At 30.1% G+C, this 26,112-nt stretch overlaps 14 protein-coding genes and 1 non-coding gene across 15 annotated transcripts; 7 read left to right on the plus strand and 8 right to left on the minus strand.

The window, feature by feature from the left end:
• Positions 1-177: 177 nt before the first annotated feature.
• OAF1 (oleate-activated transcription factor OAF1) lies at positions 178-3,543 on the plus strand (the record flags this gene model as incomplete). Its single annotated transcript, XM_046077904.1, has 1 exon — positions 178-3,543. One exon carries the CDS (start codon positions 178-180, stop codon positions 3,541-3,543), a length of 3,366 nt encoding a protein of 1,121 aa, XP_045934298.1.
• Positions 3,544-3,665: 122 nt separating this feature from the next.
• GEM1 (ERMES complex Ca(2+)-binding regulatory GTPase GEM1) lies at positions 3,666-5,591 on the minus strand (the record flags this gene model as incomplete). Its single annotated transcript, XM_046077905.1, has 1 exon — positions 3,666-5,591. The coding sequence occupies one exon, from the start codon at positions 5,589-5,591 to the stop codon at positions 3,666-3,668; it is 1,926 nt and encodes a 641-aa protein (XP_045934299.1).
• Positions 5,592-6,027: 436 nt separating this feature from the next.
• On the plus strand, positions 6,028-6,900 carry PRE10 (proteasome core particle subunit alpha 7; the record flags this gene model as incomplete). The annotated part of the gene is made up of 1 exon (XM_046077906.1): positions 6,028-6,900. The coding sequence occupies one exon, from the start codon at positions 6,028-6,030 to the stop codon at positions 6,898-6,900; it is 873 nt and encodes a 290-aa protein (XP_045934300.1).
• Positions 6,901-7,009: 109 nt separating this feature from the next.
• Positions 7,010-8,710, minus strand: SPC72 (gamma-tubulin complex subunit SPC72; the record flags this gene model as incomplete). Its single annotated transcript, XM_046077907.1, has 1 exon — positions 7,010-8,710. One exon carries the CDS (start codon positions 8,708-8,710, stop codon positions 7,010-7,012), a length of 1,701 nt encoding a protein of 566 aa, XP_045934301.1.
• A 137-nt stretch (positions 8,711-8,847) lies between these two features.
• On the minus strand, positions 8,848-8,939 carry SCDLUD_003343. The gene is given in 2 exon segments: positions 8,848-8,884; positions 8,902-8,939. It is a non-coding gene; the product is annotated as a tRNA-Lys (tRNA).
• A 477-nt stretch (positions 8,940-9,416) lies between these two features.
• On the plus strand, positions 9,417-11,708 carry PRT1 (translation initiation factor eIF3 core subunit b; the record flags this gene model as incomplete). Its single annotated transcript, XM_046077908.1, has 1 exon — positions 9,417-11,708. The coding sequence occupies one exon, from the start codon at positions 9,417-9,419 to the stop codon at positions 11,706-11,708; it is 2,292 nt and encodes a 763-aa protein (XP_045934302.1).
• A 255-nt stretch (positions 11,709-11,963) lies between these two features.
• Positions 11,964-12,317, minus strand: BOL3 (Bol3p; the record flags this gene model as incomplete). Its single annotated transcript, XM_046077909.1, has 1 exon — positions 11,964-12,317. One exon carries the CDS (start codon positions 12,315-12,317, stop codon positions 11,964-11,966), a length of 354 nt encoding a protein of 117 aa, XP_045934303.1.
• A 532-nt stretch (positions 12,318-12,849) lies between these two features.
• Positions 12,850-13,176, plus strand: BOL1 (Bol1p; the record flags this gene model as incomplete). The annotated part of the gene is made up of 1 exon (XM_046077910.1): positions 12,850-13,176. One exon carries the CDS (start codon positions 12,850-12,852, stop codon positions 13,174-13,176), a length of 327 nt encoding a protein of 108 aa, XP_045934304.1.
• An 80-nt stretch (positions 13,177-13,256) lies between these two features.
• GCV3 (glycine decarboxylase subunit H) lies at positions 13,257-13,799 on the minus strand (the record flags this gene model as incomplete). Its single annotated transcript, XM_046077911.1, has 1 exon — positions 13,257-13,799. One exon carries the CDS (start codon positions 13,797-13,799, stop codon positions 13,257-13,259), a length of 543 nt encoding a protein of 180 aa, XP_045934305.1.
• Positions 13,800-14,677: 878 nt separating this feature from the next.
• Positions 14,678-16,360, plus strand: PDE2 (3',5'-cyclic-nucleotide phosphodiesterase PDE2; the record flags this gene model as incomplete). Its single annotated transcript, XM_046077912.1, has 1 exon — positions 14,678-16,360. The coding sequence occupies one exon, from the start codon at positions 14,678-14,680 to the stop codon at positions 16,358-16,360; it is 1,683 nt and encodes a 560-aa protein (XP_045934306.1).
• A 583-nt stretch (positions 16,361-16,943) lies between these two features.
• VTS1 (Vts1p) lies at positions 16,944-18,503 on the minus strand (the record flags this gene model as incomplete). The annotated part of the gene is made up of 1 exon (XM_046077913.1): positions 16,944-18,503. One exon carries the CDS (start codon positions 18,501-18,503, stop codon positions 16,944-16,946), a length of 1,560 nt encoding a protein of 519 aa, XP_045934307.1.
• A 599-nt stretch (positions 18,504-19,102) lies between these two features.
• On the minus strand, positions 19,103-21,445 carry PTA1 (RNA-processing protein PTA1; the record flags this gene model as incomplete). Its single annotated transcript, XM_046077914.1, has 1 exon — positions 19,103-21,445. One exon carries the CDS (start codon positions 21,443-21,445, stop codon positions 19,103-19,105), a length of 2,343 nt encoding a protein of 780 aa, XP_045934308.1.
• Positions 21,446-21,986: 541 nt separating this feature from the next.
• HAP5 (Hap5p) lies at positions 21,987-22,724 on the minus strand (the record flags this gene model as incomplete). The annotated part of the gene is made up of 1 exon (XM_046077915.1): positions 21,987-22,724. One exon carries the CDS (start codon positions 22,722-22,724, stop codon positions 21,987-21,989), a length of 738 nt encoding a protein of 245 aa, XP_045934309.1.
• Positions 22,725-23,189: 465 nt separating this feature from the next.
• SNX3 (Snx3p) lies at positions 23,190-23,837 on the plus strand (the record flags this gene model as incomplete). The annotated part of the gene is made up of 1 exon (XM_046077916.1): positions 23,190-23,837. The coding sequence occupies one exon, from the start codon at positions 23,190-23,192 to the stop codon at positions 23,835-23,837; it is 648 nt and encodes a 215-aa protein (XP_045934310.1).
• A 584-nt stretch (positions 23,838-24,421) lies between these two features.
• On the plus strand, positions 24,422-25,627 carry ERV46 (retrograde cargo receptor ERV46; the record flags this gene model as incomplete). The annotated part of the gene is made up of 1 exon (XM_046077917.1): positions 24,422-25,627. The coding sequence occupies one exon, from the start codon at positions 24,422-24,424 to the stop codon at positions 25,625-25,627; it is 1,206 nt and encodes a 401-aa protein (XP_045934311.1).
• Positions 25,628-26,112: the final 485 nt, after the last annotated feature.

The following is a 26,112-nucleotide window of genomic DNA, read 5'->3' on the forward strand; positions in this document are numbered from 1 at the left end:
TCACTTTTACTCTAGTCACTTTACTTACCTTAAACTAAAATATATCTAAATATATCATTTTATCTATATCCCCGTTTATCATAAGAAGTCAATTTTCAATTGTAAAATCATTATATATATATATTAACTCAGCAAATATAAAAATAAAAATAAAAAGGTAAAGTACAAATAAAAAATATGGCACAGGATAAAAATAATAATGAAGCCAATAATATCAACTCACTCACACCAAATTTATTTGATAATCATAGCAGTCCATTACAAGAATTAGTTCTAGATACCGACATAACTCCTGTTAATGGAAAAGTTTCTAAATCTACTCAAAAAAGAAATCGGATTTCCTATGTATGTCAGTCATGTAGAAAACTAAAAACTAAATGCGATATGTTAAAACCACAATGTACACATTGTAAAGAACAAAATTTGACCTGTATTTATGATTTCACCAAACAAGCTGCCCCTAAACGGCCCAATAAAGATGCAATTATTGCAAGATTATCTAAACAAGTAGATTATTGGCAGAATAGGGCTTTAAAACAGGAAATAGTATCTCGCTGTCCAAGTAATGACCTTCACGCAAACATCAATAGCAACAATTCTAATAATAGCAGAATTAATATCCCAATAACAAATTCAGACTTTATACCATCATATAATACACCACTTCGTAGCGAAGCCAATAGCAAGAGTGCATCTTTTGTTATTCCTAATTCTGCCCCTGATAATAATAATGATACCAAGAATAATAATACCAAGAATAATAATACCAAGAATAATAATACCAATAATAATAACACCAATAATAATAATAATAATACTGCTTTTTTAAACAACCAAAAAAATATCGAAAATAGCGATATTCAGAATAAAATTAATTATAAAAAAGAAGCGTTCAAACTAAATCCAGAACATATTTTTATTGATTTTTATCAGGGGTTCCCAAAATTGGTCATTAAAAATGGGGTCAAACAGGATTTAGATGTGTTTTCTGATTTGGCTTTGGTTAAAAATGATATTTTTTTATTAGTTTTCATGTCTTCTATATTCGGGTTTTCCCAAAAAAGTGCAATCTACAAAGCTGCTGCTCCAGAAAATATGCCATTTATACCCAGATCCCAAACTTTTTTAAACAACTTTAAAACCATCAGTCCACATATTTTTAACGGTGACAAATTTAAAACACCTAAAGCACAAGAATTTTTTGAAAGAATTATTACGGGTCCCTCAAATCTGTCACACATCCATAGGGTTCATTGGGGGCTACTATCTTTTTTGGGTAATTTCACATTTGCATATTTAGAGGATTTTTCGCTAACTGTTGACGATTATTCTGAAGTTTTAAAAACTACATTAAAATCTATTAATGCTTGTCTACCTCCAAAACATATCTTACACATTCATAAAAAACATTTTTATGAGAATATTTATCCGATATTGGCCGCTGTTGAGGTCTCTATGTTTGAAGAATGTTTAGCAGATGTATTATGTGATGATCCAAAGGATCCCCAAAGATACATTTTGGATATCGGCACCACCAATATTAGATATAAAATAGAAAATCTAGCTTTGCTTTTGATTTTGTTAAGAATATCCTATATGTCCATGTCTACTACTCAATACGTAGAAAATTCAGACCTTGATTACCAAGCAATTTTGGAAGAACACGTTATTTCTGCCAATTTCATTGAAGTTGCTTTCAAATGCTTGTTATCCTTAAATATATTTCTTTGGACAACCGAAAACATGATTTGTTGTTTAATCTACTTGTGGGCTTTATTGGCCTTGTCACCGGATGAGGGTGATATTTTTAACTCCAAGCCTACTGATTTGGTCATTAATATGGTTGCTACACAAGCTTTTGCAATGGGCTTGCATAGAGAACCAACTGAATATGAACAATTCCAAAAGTTAACACCCTCTATCGACCCTAGGTTGGTTAATTATAGAAGAAAATTATGGATATCATTGTCAACAATTTTACGCATAGAAAATTTGGTTAAGGGGAAAATTAAAATAAACGATGAAGATTATAGATACCCTTTCAATTTCCAGGACTTTATGAATTCTGTCTTAAAGAGCAATCTGCAATTATCCCCATTAGAAAAAAGGATGTACACCTTGATGTATAGAAGACTACAACTAATTAGATACATCTCAGACTTATTTAAACATTGCAGAAGCAAGCAAGCTTGTTCATTGTCCTCGGCGGAACAAATGATTTTGAAGATTGAAAATTTCTTAGAAAAGCATTTTAGTCTAATAGACTTGAAAAAGCCAACTTCCAACAGTCATGAGACTTTGTACCCAACCAATTTAAAACTAAGTACTACTCTAATTGAAAATCAAATTTCCATGGATGCCAACTTATTTTCAAAGGCACACACTTTGATTATAAATTTTAACATCTATGTTGTATTGCAAAAAGCTTGCAAGGATCCATCCATATGTCCACAATATATGCCATATTTCCAGAAATATTTTATTATTTTGATCCATGATGTTTGTGCCAGTTGCAAACTTTTAAAGGATATTTTTGAAGGTACTTATACTTACGCTCTGCCCAGATGCACTGGGTTATCATTGAACAGAGCTATTAATCTTTTATTGACAAGAGTTCTTTTTATCATTTTGAGCTTATTGATTAGATTTTCATTTTCCAAGTACATTTTAACAAGACGATTATCTTCAAGAGTAGACATAATTTTCAATAGAAACGAAATTGAAGAAAGAATTGCATTACTGGAAAAGATATCAGACAACACACTTAAATTGTTGGAAACTTTATGCAAATATTCTTCTAATAGATTTAGGTTTTTGTATTTTCAATCTTTCAAAACATTATTATTTTTTGATTTTATTATCAAAGCGATCAAAAATGGTGAAATGTGTCATATTATATTAAGAATATTGAATAAAAATACACAAAGCGAAAAATTAACCCCTTATATTATTGAAGCTTTAAGGGTAGGTTTGGGCTTTAATTGTGAAAATAGCGAAGATTATATGGAAGCTTTGGAACAATCAGATTTATTAAGCACTGCTCCATTATATTTGTTGGAAGAATACGACAACATTTTAAATATTATGGGTGTTATGGAGAACAACGCTAAAGAAGAGACCTGTAATGAGAATTACAATAAGACCCACTTTACATCTAACCCAGTTCATTCACCTGATGTTGCAAATAACGAGCCATTGTATCACATTCCAAGAAAAAATTTTGATGTACAAGAAAATCAATCACAGCCAATCAGAAACAGTGAAATACGTGTCCCAAATGTAAATAATCCCAAATTAAGCCAAGAACCACAATCTGACTCCCAAGCTTTTAACAATAGCAGAAGGAGAAATAATAGTGTTCCATCCAACTTACGATTTACCAATAACAACAAAAGTTTTAATGACCAGCAGAATTCTAAAAACAATTCCCAAAATCAATATGAGCATCCATCCCCACAAAATTTTCAAAGGGCAGATCCTAATTTTTTTGATATCGATCAATTGAACTTGTTTGATTACGATTTTCTATTCAAGGATATCTAATTTTTTTTTTTTTTTTTTTTTTTTTTTTTTTGGTCATAAATAATTGAAATTATAAATGTGATTTTCCTCACTGTAAATTTGTTATTAAATAATCAGATATATAGAATATTTTAGTTAATCAATCAAGATTTTTTGAGTAACTTATACAATATCAGTGAAAAAGCCGATGCAATACCCAAAATTGATCCAGCAACCATCAATTTTTCTCTTGATTCTTCATCTTTTACCTTTAGTTCGGGTTCAAATCCAGGAGTAGCTCTTAACGGTTCCAATGCACATTTGATTAGTCTATCAAATAATTTATTTACAGAATTTTGCCAAAAGGTTGATATGTGTAGTGGGTGATTTAAAAATAATGATTCAGTGAGTTCATCAGGTTGGATGTGACATCTCTGTTGTTGTTTATCTAAATCAGCTTTCAATGCAACGAAAACCATGGGCAATTTCATCAAATGTTTGTACTTTTCAACCGCTTCTACCAAATATGCAAACGAATCTGGATCACTGCTATCATAAGTTAAGCACACCACATCACATTCCTCCCATTTTGAAGGATTTTCCAAAACTGCCGGCTGAGACTCTCCAAATTCTTGTAATATCAAGTAATATTGTTTTCCACCTCTTAATTCTAGGCTATTTACAGCAATTCTGGATTTTATTGTTGGAGAGTACACTTCTGTAGTGGGCCTGCCCAGCAATGCATCTAAAAGTGCTGTTTTGCCACTTTTGGCATTTCCAATTACAAAACAATTGAAAACTTTCCGATCATTTACAGCTGCCCTATAATACTTCCCATATCTTTTCTTTAAGCGTCTTGGTTTTGTCAGTGTTAGTGCCAATCTTGTATCACTTTCAAACCCAAAATAAACTAAATACGCTGTGGTTGTTTTGTGGTCCAAAAATGCTGTCATGGACCATTGAGCTAGCCATCCTTGTAATGTAACATATCCCAAGTTATTAACCACCGTAGAGTTTGGGAATCCCGTGTTTATCCAGAGTTTTGGTAATCCCATTGGGCATGTTTTAAAAATTTGGGTTAACTCAATGTTATTTAGTCCACCATCGTTATCCTTATCGAATTTCCTAAAAACATCAACTAAAAACCTATATCCTATGGGACTCAACTCAATGGAAGATGTCGGTGGATAATCAATAGTCGGATATAACGTCCTTTCCTCAATTTCCAAAGTATCCGTATAATGAAATGCTCTTAAAATACCCCAAGTGGTCTCATGCCTTCCAGTTTCCACGTATAATTGATTTAAAAGAGAAAATCCATTTTTAGTTAATCCTTTCCCCCTTACAAAAGCACTTTCATCTGGTGCCATTTTGGAAAGATTTTTATAGATAGCATTTAATTCGTTACTATCTATACTTTTCCCAAAACATTTCCTTTGTAATAAAGAGATCTCTTCATTGTTTAAAAACCCATCCTGATCCTTGTCGCTTAGTATGAAAATTCTCTTCAACGCTGTAATGGCTAATGGTTTTAATTTCCCCGTTTTGGAATCAAATAGAGGCGCCAACGGCTGGGTAACAGCTCGTTGGCATCGATAAAATAATTGAGTGACATTAAACTTTTCTAGTGCACTACATTTAATACACGTTCCAACCTCTTTAAAATCTTTTAATAATGGTATAAACTCTTCAATTTCTATCAGTTCATTATCTTCTTTGTTTAACAGGTCACATTTATTCCTGCATATTATAACTGGAAGATTTAAGCCCAATGTTCTAAACATGGCCATCCAGAACATAGATATTCGCTCATAGGAGTCATGATTTGAGTATACCAAGCAAATTACATCGGCTATTTTCAATTCAGATTGTAAAAAGTCAATATCATTTAAAGTTGTGTCCACAAGAATAGTTTTCTCAGGAGAATAAGGACTGGCTGAGAAATCTCTTGGAATGGTTATTATGGGTAAAACCTCCTGTAGTTGAGAAACAAATCGATCTTTAACAAAGGAAAATATTAAACTTGATTTCCCGACGTATTCATCGCCGCAAACTACAACTCTTAGTGTACTTTTATTAAAACTGACCATATTCAGGGGATAATTGTGTCTTTATTTTGTGATTAAAGTTCTCAAGATATACGACTTTTTAGGTGAAATATTTATAGAATATCCTGGGGGGGTTTTTTTTATAATTTTTTTTCATAATTTTATGTTTTGTTTTAAACATTAAGCAACATATTTTTACATACAAATTTATACGTGCTCAGATATACCTGCAGAACTTTAAAAACAATATAAATGTGCATTTTTCGTAACCAGTTTTTTTTTTTTTTTTTTTGTTTGTTAAAAATAAAATAAAAAAATTAGTTTCAATGGTGGCAAATATCATAATCAAATCTAACAAAGTTTCACACATTAAATATTATTACAACAAAAAAGTAAAAAACAAAAAAAAACAGAAAAAAAAATCAAAATCAAAGGTAAAAAAAAAAACTTATAAGAAATAGAATAATATATAAACAAAATGACTTCAATTGGTACTGGTTATGATCTTTCAAATAGTGTGTTTTCGCCTGACGGGAGAAACTTTCAGGTTGAGTATGCTGTCAAGGCCGTAGAAAATGGTGCCACTTCAATTGGTCTAAAGTGCGAAGATGGTGTCGTATTTGGTGTTGAAAAGATTATTACTTCCAAACTATTAGTTCCAAAAAAAAACAAAAAGATACAAACCATAGATCGTCACATTGGTTGTGCTTATAGTGGGCTACTTCCTGATGGGAGACACTTAGTTGGTAGAGGACGTGAAGAGGCTCAAAACTTCAAAAAAATATACGGAAGGCCTATTCCAGTGGATGCGCTTGCTGACAGATTGGGACAATATGTTCAAGCACACACACTATATAATTCAGTCCGTCCTTTTGGCATCACCGCTATTTTTGGTGGTATTACTAAGGAAGATCCAACTCCCTTTTTGTACATGTTAGAACCAAGCGGTACTTATTGGGGTTACAAAGGTGCTGCTACGGGGAAAGGTAGACAGACCGCTAAAGCTGAGCTAGAAAAAATTATTGATAAATTGGAAGATAATGGAGAAAATTTATCAGCAAAAGATGCCGTAAAACAAGTTGCTAAAATTGTTTATATGGCACACGAAGATAACAAAGATAAAGATTTTGAATTAGAACTAAGTTGGGTTTCCTTATCTGAAACTGATGGGTTGCATAAATTTGTTCCCGATGATTTATTAGAAGAGGCAAAAAAATTTGCAATTAAGGAAACAGAAGGTGATTCCGATTCTGATGATAGTGATTCTGATGACAATGATTCTGATGACAATGATTCCGATTCAAATAATGAGGGGAAAAAAGATGATGACGGAGATGTTAAATTAGAATAATTTTGTATAAATTATTAAATTCTGCGTTGAATCATTTGTTATTATACAATACTCTTTAGCATTACTTGAAAATAATGTCAATAGTGTTTATTGATATAAATTATATATGTTACAAGGATAAGTTTGATAGCTTATCTATTAGGGACTCATTCAGTGAGTTCAATTCATTAATTTTCGTTTGAAAGCCTCTATAGTCTAATTTTCTACGTTCCCTTTCGATAAGCCATTTTTTATTTAACTCTCGTATTTGTAATCTATAAAAGTTTTCTGTAGATTGTGAACATACTGGGTATTCTTCTATTTCTTCAAAAGATTCTTCAGCAAGGAGATTTTTGGTCTTTTTTTCGTCAAGTGAGGTTGCTGTTGATAATCTTTTTTGTTCATGTTCCCTTTCTTTTACCAGGGATTCTACACCGGATTCAATAAATTTATATAACTTCAAAAGCTCTATATTAGTATCATTACTAGATATTTTAAAAAGCTTTTTTTCAGCCTGACTTATTGATTGTGGTTCAAATATCTTTGCAAACAATTTTAATATCTTTGAAATGAATTTTCGATTTATTTTACTTAATTCATCGTATTTAAGTTGCTGAATACTTAACAGCTTTTCTAAATAGTTGATTTTTTCGTTTTTTATCGGTATCTGTTCCTTAATCAGGTCTATAAATGTTTCATCGTGATTATTGATCATGTTCTTGTTATCAGTATTTACCTTATTATAATTATCTAATTCATTAAAACGATAAGCTTTTAAGGTGTGCAGTAGTTCGTCTTGTTGCTGAAATTTTTCAGTCAATTCTATTTCCAAAACTTGCGAAGCTTCTAATTTGTTTAATAAATATGAAAAAAAATCATGATATTGTGAATGTATAGATTCGACATCTTCTTCCATATTATTTTTAAACTCTAAATCATCATGCATGTTATATAAAAAATTTTGGATGAGATCAAAACATTGATTTATTTCTTTAATCGATTTAAAACTGGAGCTGTTAATATTATCTTCATGATTAGGATTATTCATAGTTCCCATTAAACCTCGAGTTATGTTTAATAAATCACTTAGGCGTTTTTCATAAATATTTATTATTTGTATTACTGGCTCTACTTCTTCTTGCAAAACCGTGTGATACTCGTTTTCCAATTCTTGATATTTATGTTCTTGATCATTTAAGCTTGTTTTCAAATGGTTGATTTTTGTTTCATATTCTGTTGATTTGTCCAATATTGCCAAAATCTCTTCTTTATCCGCTTTCAATGCATCTGTTAATATTTTTACTTTGATTTGATACTTTGTTATTTCTTTTTGTAGATGTTGAATTTCAATAACGTTTGATACAGAGAATTCCTTTTTGTTATTATCATCTGGTTTTATCGCTGCGATTTTAGCAATTCCATTATAATTATTATTACTAATACTATCAATATTATTTTTATTATTATTGTTGTTGCCAGAGGATCCTATGACAGTTTTACCACTACTGGAGCTATCTGGTGGAATAGGATGTTGAATATACATAGGATGCTCATTGTGTGATATTTTTTTATCCTGTTCTTTGTCTCTCCAAGGCATAAGATTTTGATCCAATTTAGGTAAAGTTGATTTTGTTGAAAGTTGATCATCTGTAATATTTTCATTTGTATAGTTGCTATTTTTTTTGTAAGTGTCAGTTGATATTGTAATTTTATTATTATTGTGTATATTGTTGAGATTATCGTTGTCATTTTCTTCATCGTCTGAAGATGAGTTGAAAACATCAGATATATTCATAACAGAAGTAAACTGATCAGTTTTATTAGTATTCATTGTCGATTGTTATTTGTTTTTTATTTTTTTATTTTTTATTAGAAAAAGTGAAATGATTTTTATGTCAATATATTATACATGTATTAAAAAAAAGGACAAAAAAAAAAAAACAAACAGTTTCACAAAAAAAAAAGGAACTCCTCATAGGGGGCTCGAACCCCTGACATTTCGGTTCCTTGCAATCACAGAGCTTAAAAGCCGAACACTCTACCAACTGAGTTAACAAGGACGAGTTCCGATTCTTCAGCTATTTTTGTATAAAATGATTGTTTTACCATTTCATTGCAATTGGCTGAAAAAAAAAAGTTATTTTTTCTTCAAGTTGTTTTGTTTCGTGTATAATGACAGTAATCAATACCAGCTTTTTACCTTAAACAAAAAATACACCCACACACCACACATATAAATATAAAATAAATATAAAACAAAATAGAAAAAAAAAAAAAAAAAAAAAAAAAAAAGAAATGTTTCTATTAATATTTTTCAATATTTATTGAACAAAATCATAGAGAAAAAAATTTTTTTTTTTTTTCTCACTTTCCCTCCTCCTCCTCTTTCCCTCCTCCTCCTCTTTCCCTCCTCTTCCAAATCCAACCCATTACTTTCGCTTTTTAAAATATTTTTATACCTAACAATAAAGATAAAAGAAAAGCAATTTAGATTTCAGCTATAATACATTAAAAAAAGTAAAAACATCATCTACAGAATGACTGATACCCTTGCACCTAACTTCCCGGAAATTAAATTAGAAGATATTCATGTTAATGAGGATGAAATTGATTTTTCAGATTTAAAAGAACAATATGAAATCATCTCTGATAACACATCTGAAACAAAAAACAATGTTAAACTGGATAGATTTGTTGTTGTTGATGGCACTCCGATTGCTCCAGAAAGTAAAGTTCCAATTTTAACAAAAGTTTTGACTAAATTATTTAGTCAGGCTGGTGAAATTAAAGATTTTAATTTACCAATGGACACAGAAGAAAAGAAAACCAAAGGTTATTTATTTATTGAATATGCCAACGAGCTCAGTGTCAGGAAGGCTGTTAAATTGTTAAATGGTAAAAAATTGGATGCTAAGCACCGTTTATTTGTCAATTCTTTCCGTGATTTAGAAAAATATGGTTCAACTGAAAATTTTAGTGCTGAATTCAAAGAACCAGTTGTTCCTAAACCAGTTTCCAAAACCCTTTTGGATTCCTGGTTATTAGATGAATACAGTAGAGATCAATTTTCTATTACCCGTGATGATGATACTTTGATTGCTTGGTACAGAGGTGCTCATAAGCCAGAGAATATTGTTGAACCAAGAAGAAATTGGTCGAATGCACCAATCAAGTTCTCACCATTTGGTACCTATGTTTTATCCTTACATGAACATGGTGTCCAATCCTGGGGTGGCCCTGAGCTACAATTGTTACATAAATTCTTTCATCCTCAAGTCAGAGCTGTTCACATTTCACCAACCGAAAAATACTTAGTTACCTTTTCACCCAAACCAATTATGTTAAGTGATAATGCTGAGCTCAATGGGCCATTCACTCCTGAAATGGAGGGGCACAATATTGTTGTCTGGGACTTGGCCACAGGTGTTTTATTAAAAACTTTTGGTATTCCAGGTAATCAAGAATTTCACTGGCCAATGATTAAATGGTCTTATGATGATAAATATTGTGGTCGTATAGGACCAAATGCCATTGCTATATATGAGCCAGAAAACAACTTTCAACTTTCTAGAGGCGAGTTATTAAAGGTTAATGACGTCCAAGATTTTGAATTTGCTCCTACAGGTGTTTTGTTACATAAGGCTAGAAAAAGCAATGCTTCCAAAATTACTCCAGAAGACTATTCTACTGTGTTGTGTTACTGGACTCCAGAAAATAATAATCAAAGTTGTAAAGCCACCGTTATGGAGCTTCCTAAAAGACGTATTTTAAGAACTGTAAATTTGGTCCAAGTTTCTGATGTCAGATTTCACTGGCAATCTAACTCAGAATATCTTTGTGTTCAAGTCGATCGTCACACCAAATCCAAAAAATCTATTTTCACCAATTTGGAAATATGTAAGATGGGAGAACGTGATATTCCGGTAGAAAAAATTGAATTGAAAGATCATGTTTTAAGTTTTGCATGGGAACCAAAGGGAGACAGATTTATTACTATTTCTATCGATGAGGCTGGCAGAGATGAAAATATTGCAGTTCCACAAAACGTTGTTACATTCTTTGCACCAGAGGTTGATAACGTTACCAAGACCGGTAAAGGTGCTGCTGCTGGTAGCGATGTTAAAAGCTGGAAAAGCGTTTATAGTTTGCCTAACAAATTTAGTAATAAGATTTCTTGGTCTCCAATGGGTAGATTTGTTTGCATCACCACATTGATTAGACCACCACAGGTTCGTAACCAAAGTGAATTTTTATTTTATGACATGGACTATCCAGGTGAACACATCTTAAATAAGGAAAATAAGACCGGTGCTAATAAGAATGGTGTCAACTGCAACTTAAGAGATATTAGTAATGGTAAATACGGTAGTGGGACAAATATGCAGTGGGACAAATCTGGTAGATATTTAGCATGTTGGTCATCCTATTTGAGGCATAGGGTCGATAACGGGTATAGAGTTTACACATGTACTGGTAAGTTAATTAGACAGGAAGGTATAGATGGTTTTGTGTCATTTTCTTGGAGACCAAGACCAGACCATTTATTGAGTAGTTCTGAAATTAAAAAGATTAAGAAGAACTTTAAGGAGTACAGTGCTAAATTTGAGGAAATGGACATGATGGAAGCTAATGAAGCTCTCAGAACTGCTATTTTGGATCGTCGTTCCAAATTACAAAATTGGAATAGTTTCAGAGCAGCAACTCAAAAATCAGTTGCACCATATAAGATTTTTGAGAACTTTTCTGAAGTTGAAGATCACACTAAGTCTTTAATTACCATTGAAGAAATTCAAGAAAAGATTTTGGAAGAAAAGAAAGAAGTAGTTTAATTTTGATAGTTGTAATTTTCTTTTTTTTTTATTTAAATTTTTTTTTTTTTTTTATTGTTAATTGTTTTATTGATTTTATAGTCATTAAAATTGCTTATTGTATATTAACATATTATAATATATTTATTATATATATATATATATATATATATATATTTATGTACATGTTTATTGTATCAAAGGATTAAAAAAATCAAATATATGCATCAAATACTTGAATGAATCCAGTGAAATAATAAAATAGGGGGATAATCATTAAGATAAGTCCTTTTTGGTTTTCAATTGTAATCCATGCCATTTAGGTATATCTTCCTTTAAAATCTGATTAATCAATTTATGTTGTTTAACGATATTCAAATCATTAAATTTTTTACTGGTAACTTCAATGGCAAACATACTACCACAGCCGCCGCTAATATCCATGACGTTTAGATAGGATGGGTTTAAACTATTTTTTAACTTTTCACTTATCAATTTTTCTTCAGGAGTAGATGAACTAATGCTGTTGTTGGTACTAAAAAGACGTATATTATTAAAACTGTTATGTTTAATAACAAAATTACGTACAATGGGCCTTGTTATAAAGTTTTGTATTGTGTTCTTGGACATTTTCACAAATGCTGAGTGATGTAGTGTATATGTTATGGCTTTTTTCAAAAAAAAAAAAAAAAAGTTGGATTTATTATTTATTAGTTAAGTGTTTGAAGTAGGAGAATATTGTATATATTTTTTATACTTAAAAGTCTTTTTTAGCAAGTAGAATAACAATAATCTGGTAAAAGAACATTAGAAAATGCCAATCTTGCATCCATTTAGTTTAAATATTTTGTTTTTTTTTCTTATTTTTTTTTTTTTGGGTTATATTTTCTTACGAATATAAAAAACCGGTGAAAAGTTCGGAAATAAACCTTTGTCTTAATTATTAAAAATATTATAAATAGTTAACAACATCCATTACACATTTATAAGAATATATCCAACATCACTGATACCCAATTCCCATATGCTTTTAAGGACAGGAATACAAAATAAACGCATTTCTGCTATTATTGTCACTGCAACTACAAAAAATATAAGAAATTTGACAACGGTAACAATACAAAAAAATTTGTTTACGTACAACACCTTAGTTAAAAGAAACATGTCAAGTGACAATACACAACTTAATAGCTCAACTACTGGTCCAATAGCAACTACAATTATTGAGAAATTGAATACTGAACTTCCAAATATCGAACATTTTGAAATATATAATGACTCTTATAAACACTCTGGGCATCATGGCATTAGTGAGTCCAGTAATAGAACTGAGTCACACTTTAGATTGGTTATAGTGAGCGATATTTTTGAAAAATTGTCGCAGCCAAAGAGACACAGACTTATATATAAAATATTACAAGATGAGTTGAATGGTTCGGTTCATGCATTACAATTGAAAACTAAAACACCAGAAGAATATAATAAATAGCATATAATCGATTTATTTATTTATTTATTTATTTTTTTATTATTATTATTTTTTTTATTTAATCGTTTATGAAACAATATTTAGTGATTTTCTTGATCAGATTTTAAAAATTCTTGATAAGCTTCTAAACTTAACAAATCTTGATTTTCAGCTAGACTTTCCAACGAATCAACTTGGACTTTAGTTAACCAACCTTTACCAAGTGGATCTTCATTAATAAATTGTGGAGAATCGTTTAAAGCTTCGTTAGGTTCTAAAACTTCACCGTTAACAGGAGAATAAACATCACTGGCACTTTTGACACTTTCTATGGAACCAAAAGATTCACCTAATTCCAAAGCAGAACCTTGTTCTGGTAATTCAATGTATGTGGCATCACCTAAAGCATCAGCAGCGTATTTTGTGATACCAATGAAGGCCACTCCATCTTTATGAGCGGCAATCCATTCATGTTGGTTGGTGTACTTAATAATGGAAGGACCTTCACTAGAATAGGTAAATGGTAATTCTGTTTTTGTCAAAGCGTTAGTAGAATTGAACCTAATAGTGCTTAATCTTAAAGTCCTAGTAAAAGTGCTTGAACTGAGAATGGTGGATTGTCTTAAAGTTCTAGATAAAAACATTTTTTTTTATTTTTTTTTTTTTTAGTGATAAATATATATAATGTATATATTTAGATACTTATATTCAGGGGAGGTTTGCCAGAGGGGAGGGAATGTTAGATGGGTGATTCTTTTCATTTCTTACAAGAAAAAAGAAAAAAAAAAAAAAAAAAAAGTTATTATAAGAATAATGTATATTGGAATCATTTATATATATATATATACAAATATATGTTTAATTATAACTAAGTTTATTAATTGATGCTAAACAGATAACATAGCTAATGATTTTAAAATAAGAGGAAAAAAAAAAAAAAAAAGGTTGGAAGACAAACAAATAAAAAGAAGTTAATTATTGATAATATTTTTGACCTCTTTTGCTATGATTTGACTTCTTTTGTCTTTTTTTCTTTTTTCTTTTTTTCTTTTTGAATTCGTTTTTGCACGTGGTTTGGATGTGTGGGTGTGGTCGTAAATGTGTGTGGGTGTGTGGGTGTGTGGGTGTATGTGTCAAAAAAATAAAATTGAAAAAGAAAAGAAAAGAAATTAAAAAAAAAAGAAATTAAAAAAAGAAAAAAAAAAAAAAACAATACAAAACAACGCAAATAAACCACAATTAATTTTTTTTTTTTTTTTTTTTTTTAATTATTCCCTCTTACTATCTAACTGTTTTTTTTTTTTTTCTTTCTCGAGAATTATTTACACTTTGATATCCCAATCCATTACATTTAAAAATCTTTACATAAAAAACTATTTAAAGAAAAGAAATCAATATATATATATATGTATATATGTATATGTATATGTATATATATAACAGAATATAAGAAACGGTTGCCTTCATTATAACCAAGATTATTACCCTACTCAGCTTTCATTCCAATAATAAATAAAACTCTATGCCGAACAATAACAACAACGCAATGCATTTATATCACGTTTCCGGTGCTTCCACTGCCAACAACTTTTTTCAAATTCAACGTATAATAGAAAAATACTTTGAAAACAACAAAAGTGAAAATAACATTTCCACCGAGACTCTTCCATTTCTCAAGCATTTCAATAATATTGTAGATTTGGTTACTTTTATATATAAAAAAAGATTGGAAAACGATTTGAGTTATGAAAAACACACAACTTTAATTATTTATGATGTTGACCAGCCCAAAGGCAACGATACAGAGACAAATGATCTAAACTCTTTAAATTTCCACGATTTTAAACTATTGTTTGATAATTTTTTTGGTGTTTTACAATTTAGTGTGGTCCAATACCATTCCATCCTTGATAATAATTACCAACTTTTAAATGACTTCATACACAGTGACTTAAGCATTTACAAGCCTATTTTATCCAATAGATTAAATAGAATAGATCATTGGTGCTATACTAAAGACACCAAAAATTCGTATGGATGTACTAATTGTATCTATTCAATGTACAATCATTTGCTTAAGTCCATGGAAATATCCAATGACACCACACCTGCTTCTTTGAAATTACAGAAAATCTACCAACTAATTTACACTAACATAAATTTCAAGGAAGTTTTATTAAACCTCTTTTTTAATAAGACCAGAAATTCTACCAATTTGCTAAACGATTTGACTTCGAAAGTAAATACGTGGGACTTTAATGCTTTGGCTTACACCTTAAAAGAATTAGTTGTAATAAGTTATATATTGTTGGCCGATGTAATGAGTTCAAATGGATTATTGAGTGATAATGGCAATAGCAGCAACAGATTGTTGGGTTTCATTTTCATTACCGAATCTTTGTATCATCAAGGCAACAAGTTCCATAACTTTAAACACGGTGTGGATGTTTTACAGGCAACCTATTGGTTATGCAAATGCTTGAACAATTTTATTACACCAATTGATAAGCTATTGGTTTGTATTTCTGCTATAGGACATGATGTTGGACATCCAGGCACTAATAATATGCTACTAAACGATAAAATTTGTCCCATCTCTAAAGAGTTTTACCACAATAACAGTGTTTTGGAAAATTTCCACTCAGAGATATATATCAAATTAATAAATATTTCACAAGTCTTAAACAACAAAAATCTGTTATCTCAACTGGAGAGCGATGATTTGATTCAAAAAATCATCTTGGCGACAGATATGGCCAAGCATGGAGACTTTGTTAAATACATTGATTGCTCACAAAAGGAAACCAATTCCTCTATTTTGAAAGAATTGATCATTAAGGCAGCTGATATTTCTAACGTTACTAGGCCTTTGTGTGTATCTGTCAAATGGGGTGTGTTAATTGTTTATGAATTTAACGAATGCAACAAATTGAAAGAAAACAATGATAATAAAGATATTAAAACAACACAACTTGATGAAAATAAACGCCAGAAACGTGAAGATTATGATACGGAATTCATTATGCCATCCAGTGTGGAAGAATGTGTGCAAAAATATCCTGGGTTGCCTGCAGGGCAATTGTTTTTCATTAACACTTTTGCATTGGAATTATTTGAGAAATTGAGTGACAAGTTTGAAAATGAATTACATTTCTTGTTAGAAAATATATTATCAAATAAAAGATATTGGGAATCACGTACATGATTAGCAGCACCTGAGATGCAAAATGAGAGACAAAAAAATAAAATAAAAAAAGCATAAAAAATAATACCGTTGAATCTATAATTTTTCTTTTTTTTTTTTTTTTTTTTCCATGGTGAAACATGGCATTTTAATTATCTATTGTATTAATTTCTAAATTTTTATTTTTTTAAAATGCTTTTTTCATCAATAATCTTAAAAATTTTGAAAAATATTTTTCAAACTTTGATATCTAGATATTATAAACAGATATAAAATTGAATAGCTTATACTATTATAAATTACTTATTTTTATTTCTATATGTTCGTGCTTTTACTATTTTATGTCGATACTATACATGTTGTAGTTTAAAGCGTGGTTTTTAATTCAAAATAAAAAAAAAAAACATTCATTTAATCTTTTATTTATTTGTTTGTTTTTTTGTTTATTTATTCAGGTTTATACAGTGTAGCATCTTAACGTTATGTTGTATACATTTTGATATTTCACCAATATTAATTGCTGAAAAACAAAAAAATGAAAAAAGAAAAAAGAAAAAAGAAAAAAGAAAAAAGAAAAAAAAAAACCCCCTTGTTATTTTGTCTGTTATTGTATTAACCCTTGTTCTTTATATTCTTTGACAATGTTAAATGCTTTTAATAACTTTCTACGTGCGCCTAAGGCAGTGACACCGATAGTCTCTAACTGAGGATCATCATAGTATATTAATTCTTGCCATGGGACGTCTTTTAAGACATCTGTATATTTATGTAATCTTAATGATTTTAACCATGCGGGGAAATTATTCAACAGTTTTAAATCAGTTAATAATACTGGGTCCATAGAGTTATTTGCAGGTATGGTAAAATTTTCAGTATTAGTATTAGTGTTAGTGGCATTATTACTTGTTGCGGTAGTTTGAACTGTAGCATTATTTGAAATCATATTATGATTTTTATGACTAATTTTGTTACCGCCACCATGATTCTTATAGTTGCCATTTACACTGGTATAATTATGATACTGGCCATTGTGATAATGTTGGTTGTTAGCGTTAGTGTTGTTACCTGTATAGTATGAAGTGTTACTATTATTATCATTCGCACTTAAATATTTAATTCCATTATACTTTTTGTAATTACTATTACTACCGTTGCTGCCCATGATACGCATAGAATATTTATTCATATTAGAATTGTTGTTAACTGTTGTGTTATTTAAAACATTATTAGTAACAGTAGTTTTTACATTTGTATCATTGTTTGTTTTATTACCTTCATTATTATCATGAGTTAAAGTATTCCCATCATTACCATTTGTATCACCAGAAGCAACCACATTTTTAAAAGTCTCCTTTCTATATGGATCAGCGCTCTTGGGTCTGGGGCTTAACATATATTCATATATCGAAGGTTGTGGGCTCGAAATTCTGTTTGGAATAGCTAGATTGTTGTTATTACTATAGTCCTGTCGATTCAATAAGTACGTTTTGTTCGCATCTTCTTCCAAATTATGCGATTCATGCACTTGATCGTCATTGACATTACTCCCGGTAACGATAACAGAATCTAAATAACCTCCAGCGTTATTGCAGTTCCCACCACCGGTTGCAGGGGCAGACAGCGTTGACTCTAGTGGTGAAAATCCATTTAAAACCTCATCCATAGTATTCATTACCATATTAGCTTGCTGTTGCTGAGGAATTGGTGAAGCAACTGGAGATGGCGAAATGTATCCGCTATTAATCAAGCTATCCAACTTCCATTTAGTGTATTGTAAAACCTCCTCTCTCAAGGATGATAATAAATTGTCCATCACAGTATTTTGCTGAGACACAGTTAATTCATTGAGCCAATATACTAATTGATTCACGTCTTGTGTGAAATTAACCATATTATTGCAGTCCAAGGTAAATCCAGTATTATTGTTGATATTCTCAACATTTTTATTACTCAATTTTTCTGGTACATTCATAGCAGTAAAGTTAATTGGAGTAGGGGAATCCAAACCATATGAATCTAAATAATTTGATGCAGCAGAACCAGAATTTATGACTGGAATCGGTGAATTTTCTCCTTTAATGGTATTGCTTAATTTAGGGGATAGTAGTACTGCGCCTGGGTATGCTCTAGGTGATAGTTGCCTTTTCGGTGAGGTAGGGGTCATATCACTTTGGTATGTACAATGTTTTCAAGCAATAAGATAGAGTTTACGTTTCGAGGATAAGATTCGAATGGAAAGGGGAGAAAAAAGGAAAAAAAAGAAAAGGGAAAAAAGAAAAAGGAAAAAGGAAAAAGGAAAAAGGAAAAAGGAAAATGCAAAATACAAAGTACAGAATACAAAATACAAAATACAAAATACAAAATTAAAAAAATACAAAGAAATGAAAAAAAGGACAACAAACTTGTAATTAGTTAATAAAAACTGGTTAAAATAACATCTTTATAATCGCTTACAACCAAGCTTGTTTTATATAACAAAAAATTCAACTAGAAAGTCAGCACGAGGTTGAAATTAAGGGATTGAAAATCAAAAAGAATATTTTTTTTTTTTTTCCTTTTGTTTGATTTTACTCGCATAAATATTTACCAAACGATTAATCCACAATGCCGAAAACACACCATCATAAAAATACGGACTACTCTAATCCAAGTCGTTTGTAATTTTCTACGTAAATTTAAAAGTATACTAAATCAAATCAAATTAAATTAACTTATATTATATTATATTATATTACACTAAACTAAAGCAAATTAAAAATCTCATTAATAAAACTTCTTGATAATACTTTCACATTGTTCTTTGAGGTCTGGGTGTTGCCCCATTAAATCTTTCAAAAATTCATGTATTAATGATTTTAAAGGTGGTCTAAACATTATCAAAAATTTTAAACTTTGAAACCCCAACTGACTTCTTGATGGATCTTTGCATAAACTCTTGATATGCTGTAAATGTGTATTGTCCAAAGAAGGTAGCTCACTGATCAATCTAATAAACTGTCTTCTGTGTGTATTATCTATAAATGGAATTAAACCATCAAAAATCTTATTACTCCATTTGCTATAATAATCAGGAACTTGAATTTTGTCTTTTGATTGCGAACGCAACTGTATACCAAACCATTCCTCATTCATCCATTCTACAACTACATCTATCCTGTTCGCAAAATCTTGGATAAAATACTCGTACAATTTGTTTCTAATAACGTTGGCAAAATCGTCTTCTTTCTCTGTTAAGCCTCTACTAGATAGCCTACTTAGTATAGTTATCCAAGATCCCTTATGATTCCATTGAGATAGTCTGGTGCTATTGTTACTAACCACGTTGTTATTCGCCGTATCGCTAGTATCATCTTTAGATAATTCTATGATATTATCCACTATATCGCCCACATGCTCTATCTTTTCCTTTTTAGTCAAATATTGGCTGTTTCTGTTAACATCATCTATCTTTTCCCTTTTCAAAGGTACATCCGGCGTATAATCGTCATCTTCGTCATCTTCATCAGCATCTTCTTTTTTCTCTACCTCTTGCTTAGGATGTGTTCCTTTGGCGACTAGGTGATTATTTTTCTTGGATTCCTTCTTTTTTGGTCCATCTTCTTGCTCCCACTTTCTTTTATTGTTGATATTGGTACTAGTAGTATTAATATTAACAGCAGAATTTAATGAAATGTATTCTGTAGTTTTCTGAGCATAAACTGTAGCCAAATCCGTTAAGCGTTGTACTATTTTAGAGCTATTGTTTTTATTTGATATAACATCAGTACTTAATTTAATTAACATTCCTTTAGATAAACATGATAGATCAAAGGCGTACCCATGTTTTTTCAATCCAATTGAATTATACAATCCGACTAAACTATCTTCAGATATTGGAATTATGTTACCAGTAACATCGCTATTAACGTTACTTTCAGATTTAAGAAAATCTCTCAATCTCAACAAATATATGTATTCTTTACTTTTGGCATATTTTGACACGATTTTTGTGGGCAATTTGTTTTTTTCAAATTGACTTGAATCAAAGTTTAAAATACCTTTACTTTTGGTTTCCTCACCAATAACATTTAAAGTTGCAGCAATTTTACTCAATTTTGAGTATAACGTACCATTAGCTAGGCTTTTGGTTAATATACCATTTCTAATGACAAAATTAACAAAATTCTTGTAGCTCCTTTCAATAAATCTCTTGCTCAGTCTGAACTGCAAGGCCGATTCATCCAATTGTTGGTATTTAAGATCAATATTAAACTTTAAAATGCTATTGAAAATTCTAATACAACTCTGCGGTCTTTGCTGCATAATGAAAACTAAACAATTTAATATAGCTTGGAAAACTGGAGTATTTAACATAATTTCATCGTCAACTAAATAATTTAATAGAATATCCAAAAATTTTCTACCTAACATTTCAATGGTTTGTTTGGGTTGAATAACTGGGTGGTTATTGGGAATTGCACCTATCGAACAACCTTTCCCGTTGGTGTGAACAACAATAATCTTGCTAAAATACCTAACTATATTACATTTGAGACGCACATCCCTACTATGAAACTTAAACGGGTTCAACAACTCATCATAATTTTTACTGATGTTTATAATATTGTTTACATGTATCCTAGTGTTTGTTAAATTATTCCAAGTTTCTAATAAGAGTTTTTGGAATCCAGTTAATAAGTCCCAAATTTGACTATTAGAAGTCTTAGCTACCAAATCAAATAACCCTTCATAGGTGTATGCAATGACAACAGTAACATCAGATAAACAATACAACAGTTTATCATTGTAATTGGTACTGTTGTTATAATTACGGCACACAGTTATTAATGTATTTAAATGTTTAGAAACTATAAATGGCTTTTCGGTATCTTTAATTGATGAATGATATAAAACATCAACAAACAATGAAGTACCAAATTTAAATAAGTCTATATTATCATCGGTATTGTTGGAATTTGATTCAAATCCTAAAGTACTATTAACAGTGTTGGTATTTGCAGAAGAAATTAGCTGAAAAGTGGTATCTAAAACCTGAACAAGAGCTAATTCTGGATTACTAGAGGTTAAAGCCAATTCTCTTGCTTTTTGTAATTGGTTGACAGGCATAACAATCGATAAAAAGTTTTTTTTTTTTTTGGAAAAGATTTTTTTTAATTATTGTTATTATTATTTTTTATTATTTTTTTAATTTCTATTGCGTGATTAATCGAATGATATATAATGACCTCCAAAAAAAGGTTCAACGAAATGGTTCTTGTCAATTCAAGGCATAAATGCTTTAAGAGATGCAATGGCGTAAAGTTGTGTACAGATTGAAAATTATATAAGAATCAAAACAACTATTAAATATTTTTGTCCATAAACAAGCAAAAAAAAATTAAAAAAAAAAAAAAAAAAAAAAAAAAAAAATAATTGTACTGACTGGATGTTTAACCGGGTAAACCAAGTATAGTATATCTTATACTGATTATCACCATTTCTTTTTTTTTTTTATCTGCGCAGATTTTACAACAATCTCATCTATTTAACTACAATGACAGTGTAAATGCAATCTATTTTCATTGTTAAACCCATTCAACCTTTTCCGTTGCTGTGATTTAAGTTGGTATTTAATAATGTCACAAGTTACTACACACACATATATATACTACTTTGGAAATGTCCTGGGTACTATATCAATCAAAAAGTCATACATATCACTTTTTTGTAAAGCTTCGGCCACATCTTGCTTCTGTAAAGTCCGTCTCTTATCACCATCTGCAACGCACCAAGCTCTCACAGTCAACTCTGTTATGAAAATTTCACAAGCTTGTGAAAAAAGTATAGGTGTTTCAGCACTTATCATCTTAACATTTTCATCTGTTTTCATAACTTTTTTAATCCTTGCCAGTGGTAACGAATGTGATTTAAAATCATTCTTAATATTTGTATATGGTTCATTAGTGCTTTCTATTTGATTGATCAGCTGCTGCCAAAAGTCAATTAGTAAATCTCTATATTTACCTTCTAGCCCTTGTGCTACATTCCTAAACACATCTTCTTCATCTTCAACAAGAATTTCTTCTTCTTCTTCTTCTTCTTCCTCTTCAGCTTTTCCTTTTTCTCCTTCCGTTTTCCTCTCTCCTTTGTCAAAAGTGTTTTGGTTATAATTCTCCATTCCCCCTTGTATTGGGTACGAGGCTTGTATATTGTTGTCTGTAGCTGATGATGAGATATTTTGTATTAGAGATTCATGTAAATTTAGAGTATTATTATCGTTGACATTATCTTGTATTGTGGTATCTATATTATTAGTGGTAGTACTATTTGCTGGTAAATTATTTATTTCAGTAGCTTCTACACCTGAGTTGACTCTTATAAGATGAGCATTGTTAATATTATCCATTATTGAGTATATTTTTCTTTTCTTTTATTGATAAAGAGTTATTCTTTCCTTTCCTTTTGGGTGGTGGGGGGATAGTGTTTTTTTCTTTTTGTTTTTTTTTTTAAAAAGTTGATTTGAAATAAAGTTGTTTATAATCTAAATTACTATCCTTTGTAGTTAATATTAATTTTGAAAATGAATGTGAACATTTGTTAAAAGATTGTTTGTTACTAAATGTTATCGTTAAAAGTGATGTTAAATTTATTATTATTTTTATTTTTTTTTTTTTTTTTTTTTAGTTATTTTTTAAAATTACATCTATTTATATAACTCTTACATTTCATTTTCCAAGCATTCTTGCCTTTTTATATATTATTATGTTCTTTTGTTCATTTCCTTGATAATAGCAACTGAACCATTTACTAAATATAACAACAATAGATCTATATATATATTGTGTTAATTCTTTTTTCCTACTCCACACTAATGAAACCATTTCAAAGTTTCAGTACAACTATAAATGAAGTACTTCCCCCTTTAAATCCAGAAACACATAAAAATAGCAATCATAATAATAATAATAATAATAATAATAATAGTACGAATAGTAAAACTAATGACACTCATAATACTAAGACACCTGTGAATACAGTATCAGCATCCACCACTTTACCTGGTACTCCAAACAATGACTCGTCAATCATAGATCATTATTATGAGGAGCCAGAAAACTACTTGGAAGTCGAGGTTATTGATCCCAAAACACACTACGATCCTAAGGATCCAAGAACACCATTATATACAGATTATGAAATTATATGTCGGACAAATTTACCTTCTTTCAAGAAAAAACTTGCTAAAGTACGTAGAAGATATAGTGATTTTGAATACTTTAGAAAAACGTTAATAAAAGAATTAGCTCTTAGCAGTGCTACATCTAAAGCTGCTTCTAAAATAGTCGTTCCACATTTACCTGGAAAAATATTATTTAGCAATAGGTTTAGTATGGATTGTATTGAGAATAGAAGACAAGATTTACAAGACTGGTTGGGTGTAGTTGCTGGACACCCATTGTTACAGAGCGGTAGTAAAGTATTGACTAGATTTATTGAAGAAGATACATTTGTAGGTTGAAAAGTAGACGAAACTTAAATAGAGCAAAGTTTTTTTTTTTTTTTTTTTTTTTTTTTTAATATCTCTAAAATTTTATATCCTTTTTAATGTTCAATAATTACTACTATTTATGCATCCTTGCTCTATATTAAATTAAGGTGTTGTTCTGAGCCATTGTTATAAAACCCAGTACCTAAACATTATTTTATGTTAATAAATAAGGTGAGATTGGTATTTAAACGGGAAGGGAACCCCATCATGTTAAGTTGAATGAATTTTATTCTTTCTTGTGTATATTTTTTACCTTTTTTTCTTTTTTTTATTCTAGCATGCGCTGTAAATCACAATATTATTTTGAATAAATTACTTTATAAGCCTTGCCAATTTTGCAAATTTATTCCAAAAAAAAAAAAAAAAAATAAAACAAAAAAAAATTTTTTTTTTTTTCTTGCTTAAAAAATTTCCTTTCTCTTTTTTTTTTTTTTATCTATCTTAACGTATATTTATTATCACATAAAACATTTTCAAAAATATTTATAATTGAGCATCAAAAATAAAAAATAAACCAATAAAACGTCAACAACAAATAAAAAAAAAAAAAGGAAATGAAAAGCAAATTAACTTTATTGGACGTATTTAATAAAACTGAAGAAGATGTTCGTTTGAGAACTAGGTCGGGAGGATTAATAACACTAGGTTGTTTATTTACTGTATTCCTATTATTGTATAGTGAATGGAAGCAATTTAATACAATTACTACCCATCCAAGCTTGGTGGTTGATAGAGATCGCAATTTAAAATTAGATATAAATTTGGATGTAACCTTTCCTCATATGCCATGTGAATTATTGAGTTTAGATATCATGGATGATTCTGGTGAAGTTCAGTTAGATTTATTGTCTTCAATTTTTGCTAAAACCCGATTAGATTCTGATGGTAATATTTTGGATAAAGAAGTTCCATTTGATACTACCGATGACACTAAAGAATTAGTACCGGAAGATTATTGTGGTCCTTGTTATGGTGCCCGGGACCAAAATAATAACGATAATTTACCCAAGGAACAAAAAGTTTGTTGTCAGACTTGTGATCAAGTTAAAGAAGCATATGTTAATGCAGGCTGGGCCTTTTATGATGGCCGTGATATCGAACAATGTGAAAAAGAAGGATATGTTAAAAGAGTTGAAGAGACTATCAATGAAGGCTGTCGAATCCAAGGTACCGCTAAATTGAACAGAATTCAAGGTAATCTCCATTTTGCTCCAGGGAAGCCATACAAAAATCCAATTAATGGTAACGGTCACTTTCATGATGTTTCCTTGTACAATAAGTTTCCTAATTTAAATTTCAACCATATCATTCATGAATTAAGTTTTGGACCAAAGAATACTAAAAATGACCAAGTTTTATCCAGACCTTTGAATGGACATGAAGAAATACATATGGACAACGCACACAATATTCATTATTCCTATTTCACTAAGATTGTGCCAACTAGATTTGAATATATTGATGGTACAAAATTGGAAACTACACAGTACAGTGCCACAATGCACGAAAGACCAGTTGAAGGGGGTAGAGACGAAGATCACCCTAATACTGTTCATAGCAGGGGCGGTATTCCAAGTTTATTTGTATTTTTTGAGATGGGACCATTAAAAGTTATTAACAAGGAAGAGTTTAAAATGACCTGGGCTTCTTTTATTTTGAACTGCATTACCTCGATTGGTGGTGTTTTAGCTGTTGGTACAGTTGTTGATAAAATGACATATAAAGCTGCACAATATATAAGACAAAAAAAAGATTTGTGAATAATAATAATAATAATACTAATAATAATTTTATATGTAAATTTGTTTTATATTTTTAAAAGAGAAACTATTCTATGTGTGTATATTTCCTAATATGGTAATAATATCCTAAACCGGTAATTGGGAGGATGTTTGTAGTAATGGGAGTAGAAATTAAGTTTGTTTTGTTTTGTTATATTTAAATTGATTATTTCTGCAGTTTTTCTGTGTAAATCACGAGAGGAAACGAAGCGAAATGAAATGAAACGAAACGAAACGAAACGAAACGAAACGAAACGAAAAGAATATGGAAATTACGTTATGTTTGAAACGGTAAAAAAACAAAATAAAAATGGAAAGTTGTTTATGCTAAAAATAATTTTTTGTCTTTTATTATCATTACTGCCATATATATCCAAATTATTTGTTTTCTCTTCTTTCTTGCCCATATTACTTCAACAACAAAGATATCCTTTATATTACCGCCACCTCAAAAATATCAATTA

Source organism: Saccharomycodes ludwigii, chromosome IV, assembly GCF_020623625.1.
Source record: "Saccharomycodes ludwigii strain NBRC 1722 chromosome IV, whole genome shotgun sequence".
NCBI lineage: Eukaryota > Fungi > Ascomycota > Saccharomycetes > Saccharomycodales > Saccharomycodaceae > Saccharomycodes > Saccharomycodes ludwigii.